Here is a 12019-nt window from a genome sequence, read left to right on the forward strand (position 1 = left end):
GATGTGCTGGATTGAAGGGGTTCTGGTGATTATCCGGGCTGCAGTTTTGGAGAAGCTGGAGTTTGTGAAGTGACTTGTGAGGGAGACCAAACAGGAGAGAGTTGCAGTAGTCCAGGCGAGAGGTGACCAGGCTATGGACTAGTATGGCAGCAGTATGTGGGGTAAGGGATGGGTGAAGACGATTAATGTTCCGTAGATGAAAGTAAGAAGACCGGGTAATGCTGTTTATGTGGGCTTGAAAGGAAAGTGTGCTGTTGAGGATGACACCCAGACTCTTGACTTGGGAGGAGGGGGAGACAGAGGAATTGCAGAGAGTAATGGACAAGCTGTTGGTTTTGGCAAGAATGTTTTTTGTAATGGATGATAATTGAATTAAAGAAAGAAATGACAGCGCGTGTAGTAGACTTGGCGAAGCAATTCTAGTGTAACACTGCTACTGAAAAACAATGAGTCTAACGCCAGCAAAGAATGTTAAAATAATTTCTAAACGTCTGATGTTTATCCATGAAACTATGGAAAAGCTGCGGACGGTTTGACGCAAAAGCAGCTGGAAGGAGATACCGTAGAAGTCCACTGTAGTTGTTAGTTGTACATTCTATTCTATTGTTTTTCTTACAAAATTATTTAAAAGTTAGTTGTTTTTCTTATAAAAGGCATGTTATGTGTTAGAAATGTTTTGTGGAAAAATAACTCATTAATTTGATCTCAATTAATTCCAATAGGAGACAGTGTTTTGAGTTAAACATTTGGTCACCAATTAAGCTTGTAAATAATACTATTGTATTATGTAAAAATTCAACTGAACACACAATTTATGGGGATAAAAAACAAACACTGTTTGGAATAATGTGTATCTTTTATTTTCAGTTGAAAATCCTAGCTTCCAAAACAGGTGTGTAGTTAAGAGATTTCCTGTACAGTTAAGGTCAGCAAGGTCAAGTTAGGTACAGTGAGAGAGCGAGAGAGCGAGAGAGAGAGAGAGAGAGAGAGAGAGAGAGAGAGAGAGAGAGAGAGAGAGAGAGAGAGAGAGAGACTGTCCAGAGATGTGATGTCAAGTTGTTGCAATGTTTCTAGAGCTCATGCTACATTCCGTCATGTTCTGGCCAAGTTACCTACCCTTTACTATAAATTTGTTCTTGAAGCACTAGAGGGGCGCTAGATAGCAGCGATGTGCCCATAAGATGTTAATTCAGTCTTTCAAAGTCAGCAGAGGGGGGAAACGTGACAAAATGAAAAAGTCCAGAAATTATATTTTTGGTACACCACTGCTCAACATCTGACTGCATTTAAATAAAAAAGGATTGTGCAACGTTAGGCTACATCCTCCATGGACATTCCCACTTCTAAACTCAACCTACAACAAGTACAAATCAGTTGAACACCTGGGACTTCTGCACATTATACCAACTTAAAGTTGACATTGTGAGTCTGGTTTACAATGACTCAACAACCCTGACACTTTCTAGCCCCTCACCCTAAAATAATTACACGTCTTTAGTAAAGACCACATACACAATGTTACAAAACACACAAGAACCATAAAGTATTGAAAATGTTCAAGGAAATGACTGTATTCATCCTGCTGGTAAACCGGTTTGTGATGAAGACTGATTCTTGCAGCATTATAATCCCTAAACATATGTGTATATTTGGATATACATATACAGTATACACAAATCCAGGAAGCAAATAAAAAATCTTAACTTTATTATGTTGTTTTTAAGCATCATTAGGGCAAAACGTGTAAATAAAAATAAAAATCATATAATAATGTTGGTTATTGTTGGTAGCAATGACACTCAATTCAGGCGATTTGGGGCCAGATCCCTTGATCATGGGTGTAGTTGACATTGAGTCTTTAAACAAGTCGCCCTCCTTGTTTTTCTCTCATCCATGCGTGGATCCTCTCCTTCAATTCAGGGACTGTGGGATAAAACAAGGCAATGTCTGAAGCTGCTGCTTTAAGTGCATTTTCCGATTAAAGTGGTTACCTGACTCCAGCATGCTCTCTGTGAGAGGCTGCCGGTTGAAAGGATCAGTGGGCGAGTTGAGCAGGTGGCGCAGGATGATGGATCGATCCATGATGTTTCCTGAGGGCAGGATCACGGGGTCGGTCATCAGCGTGTCCATCAAGGGGTCTGTTAGAACAGTTCAGAACAAAACAAATAATATAATACTCCTTAGGAGCATTCAGCCTACTGTCCCACACTAGGTTGTTACAGCTCGCAGGTTATTAAATACAAATCCAGCATGGGAGATTTTTTTTACTACAGAGAAACTCGACACCTGTTGCGCGACACACTCCTGTTGACCGTGGTGGGTTTGGCAGTCTTATCTGGAAATCAAAGGAGGTATGTAGGCCAAACATTCTGACTCCAATTCTGGATTATAATAAGTCGGTGGTTATAGGATAGCCTTGCTCTGTAAATTGTCTATACAACCTCTATGGGGTGACAAATCCCCTGCAAATGTCTGCTATTCAATAGTAGCGACAGCCTTCATGCACCCACAGGCCTGGAAATGTATGAATGGAGTATAAGCATTGAACATTTAACTCTACAGTATATCGTATAGAAAGTACTTTGGGTACAATCGCTTTACTGTAGAATAAGAAAACAGTTTACACTTTACAGGTTATATTTTACATTAGTAATGCTTTCATTTCATTTTGAAATTAATTTATTTAAGACATGCAAAATGTCAAAACATTTAAAAAAGGTTATTCTGCCTTAATATCAACATATGAAATAAAGGTAATGATGATGTATTTTGTAGATGTCTACCTCTTCTTTTGTTGTGCATTAATAGTGTCTTTGCATTGTTTTGGCTCATGGTTGGTAGATAAGGACTCTGGCAGTGTGAAGCACTTTGAGATTTAAGAAATATAAAATGCAAATAGAAAAATGGAAAAGACAAGCTAATACATGCTGTAGTAAAATCTAAATGCGGCATGAGGATAGTGAGAGGGAAGGAAGATGTCAAGCTGTGCCAGCAAGTGAAACTGTACCAGACATATTTAGAATCAAAAGCACATGTGCGTCTCACACGCACATACAGTATATATTCTCACACACCTTTGAACTCGTCAGGTGCGTCACTGTAGTCCATTTCTGACTGGGAGTTCTTGGCAACTATTTCCTCCACCTTTTCAGATAGCAGCTTGAATTTTTCAATTGCGATAGATGACTTGATGCCAGCCTTCCTCATCTTGGAGATGACCTCTTCAAAGAGCTCTCGACTGTATGACCGCTACAGACACGGAACAAAAGATAAAAACAACATTAAATAAGGAAAGTCTCTGGGACTGTATACATAACATATTCAGAGTCGGACTGCAATATCATTGTTGACGTTTCTGCGATTTCATCTGTAATTAAAAAATAACATTATTCCAAAATGTGAACCAAAATGAGAGAAGAGAATAGGAAAACATTTCATTTGTTATATCAAAGGCTTGCAGTCAACGGGTGTAAGGAACCATATTTTACAGTGTGCTGTCACACATTTAGTATAAAATTACTAAAATGATGACATAGTACTTTGTGCAATATTAAAGCTGTCTCTTGCTACTCAGAACTGAAGATTCAGACATAGCCAGTTTTGCCGGATCAAAGAGTGGATTAAATTCACATAGCATAGCACAAACCTAAATTAATTTCCATGTCGTAAAGGTTTTTAGAAACCTAACTGAAGTATATGACAATAACATTGTTGTGTTTTATATCACAGCATCTCAGTAAAAAGAGTTTGCGGGTCCAACCTGGTCGTCCGCTATTGCCTTGGCAAAGCGGGCACAGTCCAGCTGCAAGTAGATGTCGGTCAGCTGGTCTAACAGCTTCTTGGGTTCGAAGCCATACTTCTCTGGATTCTCTACCTTCAGGTCCCGACACTTGGGCCCGCAGAGCTGCTGGAGGTTAAAGTTCAGCATAGCGGCTAAACGCGGCCCCAGCTCCTGCAAGAAGGTGATGCCAAAGTTAAGAATAGCTTGTCAGGTTGAGCGAGTGCATTTAGGGCGGATAAATAATGTCTTGGTACAACCTAGTTTATCTTGAAGATATATTGTTTGTTTAGCGATGTTTTGTAGATGCACTGATACTCACAGGCCTGAGGAAAGGTTTTTGGACTTGCTTGGTGAGGATGTGGAACATTTCAACCGTCTCTGTGGCCAAGGCTAGGTAGGAGCGAGACACCCGCTCATCCTGAGTCAGCTGGGACTGCCGGCTTTGCTGCTGTTCCTGAATGAGACCAGGTGAACACAAATGTTATTTAGGTGATAGATTGTGAGAGAGTCATTTTGAAGGCGACCTATGATGAACGTTGTCTCTTCTCAAGTGTAAATGTTGTTACAATTTTGGATACTATTCCAACGCATCAGATCATAAGGTTCATGCATTTTGGCGTGAACTTGCACACAGTTTTGGATGTCTCTGTTTGAGCACTTATTTGGACATTAAGTCAAGCTGTCAGCCAGGGCTTAACTTCAGGCTACGAGGAAACACACAAAAAAGGTAGGATAAAGTATTATTTTTAATCTGATCTTGGCATGCGCACAACAACAAATGTGCGACATGCAGTGACAAATGTGCTGAAAGTACCATAGCTGCTTTTATGCAGTCTAAATCGATCAGAGAATGTGTAGGTGTAACCGGGTGAATCTATAGAATGTTCATTAAGTTTATTTTCGACTGTGTCTGGAGAAAAAAATAGCGGTGACAACTTTAAGATTTATATCTAAACAGTGTACATTTTCAAAAGATAAATTATGATACTTTTGGAGAGGGCGGTGCGTGGTTTCATTCGTAATCTGGGAACACCTTCACAAACGGAAATATTGCAGACAGACTAAAAAAACGGATTATGTTTGTGACTGGAGTAAAATGGAAACCAAAGCATATCCAATACACATTATCTCGACCAAAAGGAAGCGTTTTAAATGTAGATTAAAATTATCATCGTTAATATTTTGTATTTGGCCCACTTTGGCTGAAGAAAAGAAGCTTCTTAATTATGCATGTCTTGATTGAGGGAGTTAACCTCTTAAGGTCACCAGTCCTTATTACTTAAATACACATCACCACCAGATAAGCTTAAATCCAATCAGCATTCAAGTTTATACAGATTGGAGTTGGGAAATACACATAACGATGATATGGTTAAAGTACTTGCCTAATATTTGTGCCCACAGTGTATTAAAAGCTGCGGCCAAGAGGTGATGAACAAAAAAGAAAGAAGGCCATGCTTTTTGACGGAGATAAAAATTAGTACAAATACAAACCCTGGGGAGCTGATCCCACTGATCCTTATTCTTCATCTCCTCTTGAATCTCATGGATGCGCTTCAGAGACTCAAGGCTCTCATCCAACAGGAAGGTGGTGTCATTGATCAACATGTTGATGTAGCGAACAAACTGTTTGCCGGCGCTAAGGGGAAGTAAGCATAACAAGAGTAGTGACGCTATAACTTAATATGATGTATTCCCAAAAATGGTTTGCGACTACACTCACTTGAACTCCTCCATGAAAGTGCCGTGGTGGGCGATGTTTTGCCATAGACTCTTAAAGATGGTACTGATATGGTACCTTATTGTGAACTTATCGTAGAACTCACTGGTGGCACCAGTGTGCTCAACATCTAGCCAGAGAAGACCATGAAAGAGCAGTCAAATACTGGCATTTGTGTTTATCAATGACACTATTGCCAATGGGAAATCACTTTTATCTCACTCTTACAACACAGTCACAAGAAGAACTCACCAGTGTAGAACTTCATAAGGGCGGGCACCAACTGTTTGATGGACAACGGGTGGTTCTCCATCATTTCAGAGAAGCGCTGAGTGCGAGGCTGCACAGCAGGGTTGGTGACAAACAAAACTTCAACCAACTTGGCGATAAGGTATGGATTCCTGATGTAGTTCTGACTGCAGATGAACACTACCAAAAAAGTGACGATGTCTTGAACACAAGGCTCGTATAAAACTTGGGGAGCATACCTGCAAGGAAGTAAAAGGAGATGAATAGAGTAGATGTTGAAAAAAAGAGCTGCTAGATTTTCCTGACAATGTAGTTAGTTGTAATGGTCTTGTTGTACAAATAAACACCATAAAATGGCTGAGGTAAGTTAATAGAAAAAAAAAACCCGAAATACTATAAACAGACCTGCCAACCTTGAAGACATTTTATGAGTACTTCCAAAGCAGGGCCACTCGGCTTCTGGACCAAATGTCAAGGTACAGTGTTCCTTGATTTTTGCGGAGGTTACATTTCAGAAAGCATTTATTTTACGATTTACGATTATTATATGCAATTAAAGTCTTTATAAGCTCTCCACACACTACACCCAGCTTTAACACTTACCGGTACTGTGCTCTTAAAACATTTAATACACCAAAAGCCTAAGAAATGTTAACATGAACACCTAAATTGGTACTAAATCTCAATTGTATCCATGCTGCACTGAGACTGTAGTAAGCGACGAGGAAACACTGCACACAAGTACACGGAATATAATCTAAAAATGTAATTTGACCAACTGTATAAATAACGGTTAACTGTTGAATCCTTTGTCGATAAGTGCACAAAATAACCATGGTGAAAATTTTTTAACAAAATCAGCAACCTCCTGACTTATATTACGGTAAATAAAAGTCGTAAAAATAACAGGCCTAATTTACTCTTAAAGCAACAACTTTTAATAGGCGTTAACTACTGCAATATTTATTATAGGCTAATTAACTAAGAAAAAAAAAAATTCCACAGGTGACAAAAGTGGTCTTAAATATCTTGGTGCACTTTTTTGAAAATGTTCCTATAATTCACATTTCTTATGAAACACGTCTTTTTTAATGTATTCTAACCCGTAAATAAAAGTCTGCTTACAATGGAGCCAATGGGAGCTGTGACGTCATTGTGTCCATTCCAAACATAAAACCCAATAAATAACCATCGAAAAAGTGGCAACAATACTCCATTTACATTTTGTGACCAAAATATCTAAAGTACTTGCGACATTTTTATTATAAGCACAAACGTTAAAGACCTACATTTAGCAGCGCATTGATCAGAGAGGCAATTTCCTTATGCTTCTATATTGACATCAGCTGGTGAGCTGCTTTCTCGCCTTGGAGCTCGTGAAAGTTTATTCTAGATTATAAGTCATGTCTCTCACCTTGTTAGAAAAATGATGTGGAAATAAACCAAGAAGGTGGTATACTTAGTCAATTTAGACCCAGATTTGGCGAGAAAAGAAAACAGACACGTTTTTTCAACCCTTTGTGAAGATAAGTCATTCTTCATCTAAACAGGAATATATCAACATCCTAACAGTTGACATCCCAGTGAGAGCCGACATTGTACAGTAAGTGATGTTTAATTATGTTTGTTGGCTCTCATGAAGTCTGCAAGATTGTAGTTAAAGGAAAAAGTGAACATTGTGATACATTTTTGAAATTAATATGCCGCCTTGTGCTTAAAATGAGCAAAATCCGTAAACATTACATTTTATTATTAAAATGTCTGTTACTACATTACATATATACTTACAAGGTGTATATGAAACCTTGATTGAGGTGTTTGGATGTTTTTTAAGCGCTCTATAGGCAGAATAGAGTAACTACTATAGGCTCCATTGTAAACAGACCTTTGCTAGCATTTATTTACCGGTACTCATTAGAATGCATTAAAAAAAAGAAAAATGTGTTCTCATTTTACATAAGGATTGTGAATGATAGGCTATGTTCCAAAACAGTGTAGTTCCCTTTAAGGTTGTAATGCATGTATACAAACTACATTTGATGAAATGAAGAGTGGGTTTATTATCGTGAGATACAAATGAATAAATATATATATATTAATACACGCACGCACGCACGCACACGCACGCACGCACGCACACACACACACACACACACACACACACACACACACACAAGGTAGTATCACATGATTATGTATTGTATTGAGGATTTAAAATCAGATTATCTGAGGGACGGGCAGGACAATATAAGCTTTTGCTTCTTCTTGCTCCTTTTTGGACAGACAGCATGTTTCTTTGTTTCGGTTTAATTTTCTTTTAATATTAATATTGTTTTTTGCAGATGAAGATGTTGCATTGGAGAAGCTTTTTTGTTGGTCTGAATTGTGTAGACGGTTTGTTGTGTGCGAAATAACTTGGTGAACTGAACATGGGTTTAGACATGTTTAAAGTGTGGACATGGACAACATTGTATTAAATGCCTCTTGTGTTACTTATCATACCAGCCTACAGAATGAGCTTATTGTACTAATTATACTATATAATACCATTATACTAGTTATACTGTATTAAGTAAACTAGCATATTCACAGCTGGACTTCTTGTCATTTTTAGTTTTAACTCATTAATTCGGCTAAAATAACCTGTAAATATTTATATTTAGTTGACATGTTAGATCGTGATGTTAAAACCTACATTTCTAGCCATTTCACCACTTTTTCTAAATACCCCCACTTACGGGAAGGGCAAATACGCATTTGTTACACAAATGCTTTATTAAAATAGTAATCTAGTTTTTAATATTATGTTTCAGGTGTGGGGTGTATTTGTGTGTGGGACTGTGATTATTAGCTATTGCCGCTTGGTGATTGTTGTTCATGTCGGTCTTGCAATTGGTGTAGAATGTGTGGTGAGGCAGCCTAGAACTAAAGGCTGGGCCATCTCTCTCTGTAGCTCTCAATAAATATTTGAACAAAAATTCACCAGAAAGTAAAAGGACAGAAGTGAGAACTTACTGCACGACAAAAAGCAAAAACTCAGCCACATCTTCAATGTAAAATTCTGGGAGAGCAGCAAAGCTTTTGGGGATCTCAGGGTTCAATGGCAAAGTGATGCTGTAAAGAAATAAACAGCTTTTTACTTCCATTATACACTAATACATTTACATGAACATTTAACATAGCATGAACTAAAACAAAAAAACAAGACAGGGATGTGATTTACTTAGGGTAAGCGGGGTCTACCATACGGAGTATGAGTTGAATGACAGTGCTGTAGAACTGGAGACATCTGCGGAGCAGGTTCTCATCCAGAAGGCCTACGTCAGCGCATGCTTTGGCTCGAACCAGTTTCTGACAGGGCAAAGTCACATGTAATCAGGATTACTTTTGTGTAAATATGTGTTACAGCATACAAAGAGAAACATGACTGCTCTATTATCCACATACTGCACGCTTAGAATGTACATTTGCATGCTTAGAATAAGTGTGTACATATATGCAAAATCATTAAAGACAGTTCATGCATATGAAAATACAAACCTTGAGTTGTGTTTTGCATCGCTTGAGCATCTCTCTATGTCGACTGGCCAGTGGTGAATCTTTCCATTGGCCTTCACTGTTTTTCAGCTCCTCTACGGTCCTAATAAGGTACAATAGAAAAACAATTAAATGACGATGAAGAACACTAAAACTGTGACACAGGCATTTGTCTATACCTGTTCAGTTCACGAATGGCCCGCAACCTGCGGATATAGCGCCTGCAGCCAGGCAAAATGGACAAATGGTGGGTGTGCAGGGTCAAGAAGAAACATTCAGTGGGAAACTTGGGCTCTGAGAATTTGGTGGCATCATCATCATCTGTCCATACAAAAAGAATAGTCAGTTTCACTGCGTCTTACTTGAATGTATCCATAACATGCAATTAAGAGCAGGTCTCAAATGTTGTTAATCTACTCTCCTCATAATTCAAAACGTACACTGGCCTGGAAATACAAAACACTTTCACATTTCATGAAACAATTAAAATTACAAAAAACTAATGACCAAATTACACACTTACAGTTATGCAAACTAAATTTAAAAAAATGAAACAATTTACAATTTCAGAAAACACAACAAAAAGCAAAACAACTTATACGTAATTACACAAATCAAATTAAAAAGACAATGTTTGTTTTCTGAAAGTGTACATTGTTTTGCTTTAGGTTAATGTGTTTTCTGATATTGTAAATTGTTTACTTTTGTGCTTTATAAAATGTTGTATTAATTGTTTTGTCTTTTGTTAATGTGGTTTCTGAAAATGTAAATCGTTTTGTCTTTTTTTTTTAAATTTGGTTTGCATAATTGTAATTGTATTTTTTTTCTGCAGTTGTAATTGTTTAGTGGAAATGTTAAAAGTGTTTTGCACTTCCAGGCCACGGTGAAAAAACATTTCAACCGACGCCAACTCACGGAGCTCAGACAGCCAGCTCTTGAGCTCTTCCATGGTGGCCTTCAGGCGGGTCTCCTCTGTGCTGACGACAAGGCGACAACGGGGGTGGAAAATGTAGAAGGGGTCCACTGTTTCCAACTTGATCTTCATGCTGAGCTGCTGCAGCACCCAAAGGAAGTTGAGCATGAAGCCATCTGTCGACACCAGCTTGTCATCAGTCTAGAAGAAAAGGAGGATGAATTAGAGCAAATTCATAATTGGATTTACGGTAACCTATTAGAAACACTACTTTATGCAATTCTACACCACTGTAAAGAATAAAACACATTAACCTATTGTTAAACCAACATGACAGTGTCAAAAAGAGGGATAGTACAAGTGTACAATTCATGGTAAAAGCAGTGAAAACACCACTGACTGTGTACGGAGCTATAAAACTCACCTGCATCTGGGCTTTCTTCACATTGTAGTTGACTAAAGCTGCCATGTAACTAAGAGCTAATTCACGTGTCTCTCCGTTTAGTAGGATGTTGTGAAGAACTTTAAAGAGGTCACCCTTAAAGAAAAAATATTCAACATCGCATTTAAATGACATTACAAGAAGTCATCACCGCAGAATGGATGAATAACAGAAACTCACCCTTGCTGACTCCAGATGATGCTGCAAGGATTGGCTGACAACTCTCGTGTTCTCAATGGTGATAGCTGGACCAGAGAAATATTTGTCTCCTACTTTGGTCTAAAAGGAAATGGAAAATAAGAATGAGATTAGGTAAATAATTAAATTGATTTTGTGCTGGATTTATTATCTGGTATAAGTAGTACAGTGCAATTTATTTCGTAAGATCAAATATATAAATGGAATGTGAAATGAAGTGAATTATATTTATATAGCGAGACTCAAAGCGCTTTACATAATGAAACCCATTATCTACGTCTTTAAATTACATGTTAAACCAGTGTGGGTGGCCCTGGAAGCAGGTGGGTTAAGTGTCTTGCCCAAGGACACAACAGCAGTGACTAGGATGGCAGAAGCGGGGATCGAACCTGGAACCCTCAAGTTGCTGGCACGGGCGCTTTACCGACTGAGCCACGCCGCCCCAATGTAAGTAAATTGAGTTATGGTTATGTACTCACATCATCCTCAGCAAACACAGAGAGGCTGAAGAAGGCGCCAAGGTAAGACAGTCTCTGAATTTCCCTGCCACATCCTGGACTCAGAGGTTTGAGACACCAAAGAGGAAGCGACGTTACCTATGGAGAAGAGCCACCATCATTTTATCAAAATCTAAAAATTAGGGGTGTGCTGATGAGATATTGATATCGGTCCGACATCAGCAAAAAAAACCAAGTATCTAAAATTTTCGATATAAGCTCAGATACAAACCATCTTGCAGCGTGTTGCTTGTGTGAAGCCAGACAGCTATTTAACAGATAAATATCCTCCAATAAGCACACAACGTTGGCCTTTTCTTGTATTTTAGTAAGTCATTTATAAATGGTAAACATGGTAGGCTATAGGCTACTGGCGAACTCACAGCTACAGAATAGCTAAACACAGATTCGCACACAAGACATATGTAATAAGTGTTCTTAATTGAACAATATTGTGATCTAAAACCCTTCTTTTGTCAATATAAGCAAGTATCAAATAGTTATAGTTGCATAATACGAACAGATACAAAGTCTGCACGACACAAACTTATTAGAATTTATCCATTAACTAACGTATCCACATCATTCCACTTACTGCGTCATGAGCTAAACTTAATACATTATTGTGAACATTAGGTGTCGCCTAAAACAAGTTATAACTGCACTTTAAAAGCATAAATCT

At 38.2% G+C, this 12019-nt stretch overlaps 1 protein-coding gene across 5 annotated transcripts in view; it reads right to left on the reverse strand.

Annotated features, from left to right (window-relative positions):
• Positions 1-1233: 1233 nt before the first annotated feature.
• The window catches only part of ube4b (ubiquitination factor E4B, UFD2 homolog (S. cerevisiae)), a 28433-nt gene continuing 17647 nt past the window's right edge, over positions 1234-12019 (reverse strand). For 4 of the 5 annotated variants that reach the window (XM_061976838.1, XM_061976847.1, XM_061976821.1 and 1 more), the window contains 16 exons: positions 11320-11436; positions 10823-10921; positions 10625-10738; positions 10203-10401; positions 9467-9608; positions 9291-9390; positions 8974-9101; positions 8766-8864; positions 5754-5989; positions 5505-5631; positions 5276-5420; positions 4101-4235; positions 3761-3952; positions 3075-3249; positions 1992-2138; positions 1234-1923 (listed from right to left, as the gene is read on the reverse strand). In XM_061976838.1, coding sequence (XP_061832822.1) covers positions 1859-1923; positions 1992-2138; positions 3075-3249; positions 3761-3952; positions 4101-4235; positions 5276-5420; positions 5505-5631; positions 5754-5989; positions 8766-8864; positions 8974-9101; positions 9291-9390; positions 9467-9608; positions 10203-10401; positions 10625-10738; positions 10823-10921; positions 11320-11436 — 2220 coding nt within the window. In that variant the 3' untranslated portion in view covers positions 1234-1858. The remainder of the gene's footprint in view (positions 1924-1991; positions 2139-3074; positions 3250-3760; positions 3953-4100; positions 4236-5275; positions 5421-5504; positions 5632-5753; positions 5990-8765; positions 8865-8973; positions 9102-9290; positions 9391-9466; positions 9609-10202; positions 10402-10624; positions 10739-10822; positions 10922-11319; positions 11437-12019) is intronic. The other variant, XM_061976829.1, reaches the window with a different exon arrangement.

Source organism: Nerophis lumbriciformis, linkage group LG01, assembly GCF_033978685.3.
Source record: "Nerophis lumbriciformis linkage group LG01, RoL_Nlum_v2.1, whole genome shotgun sequence".
NCBI classification, from domain to species: Eukaryota; Metazoa; Chordata; class Actinopteri; order Syngnathiformes; family Syngnathidae; genus Nerophis; species Nerophis lumbriciformis.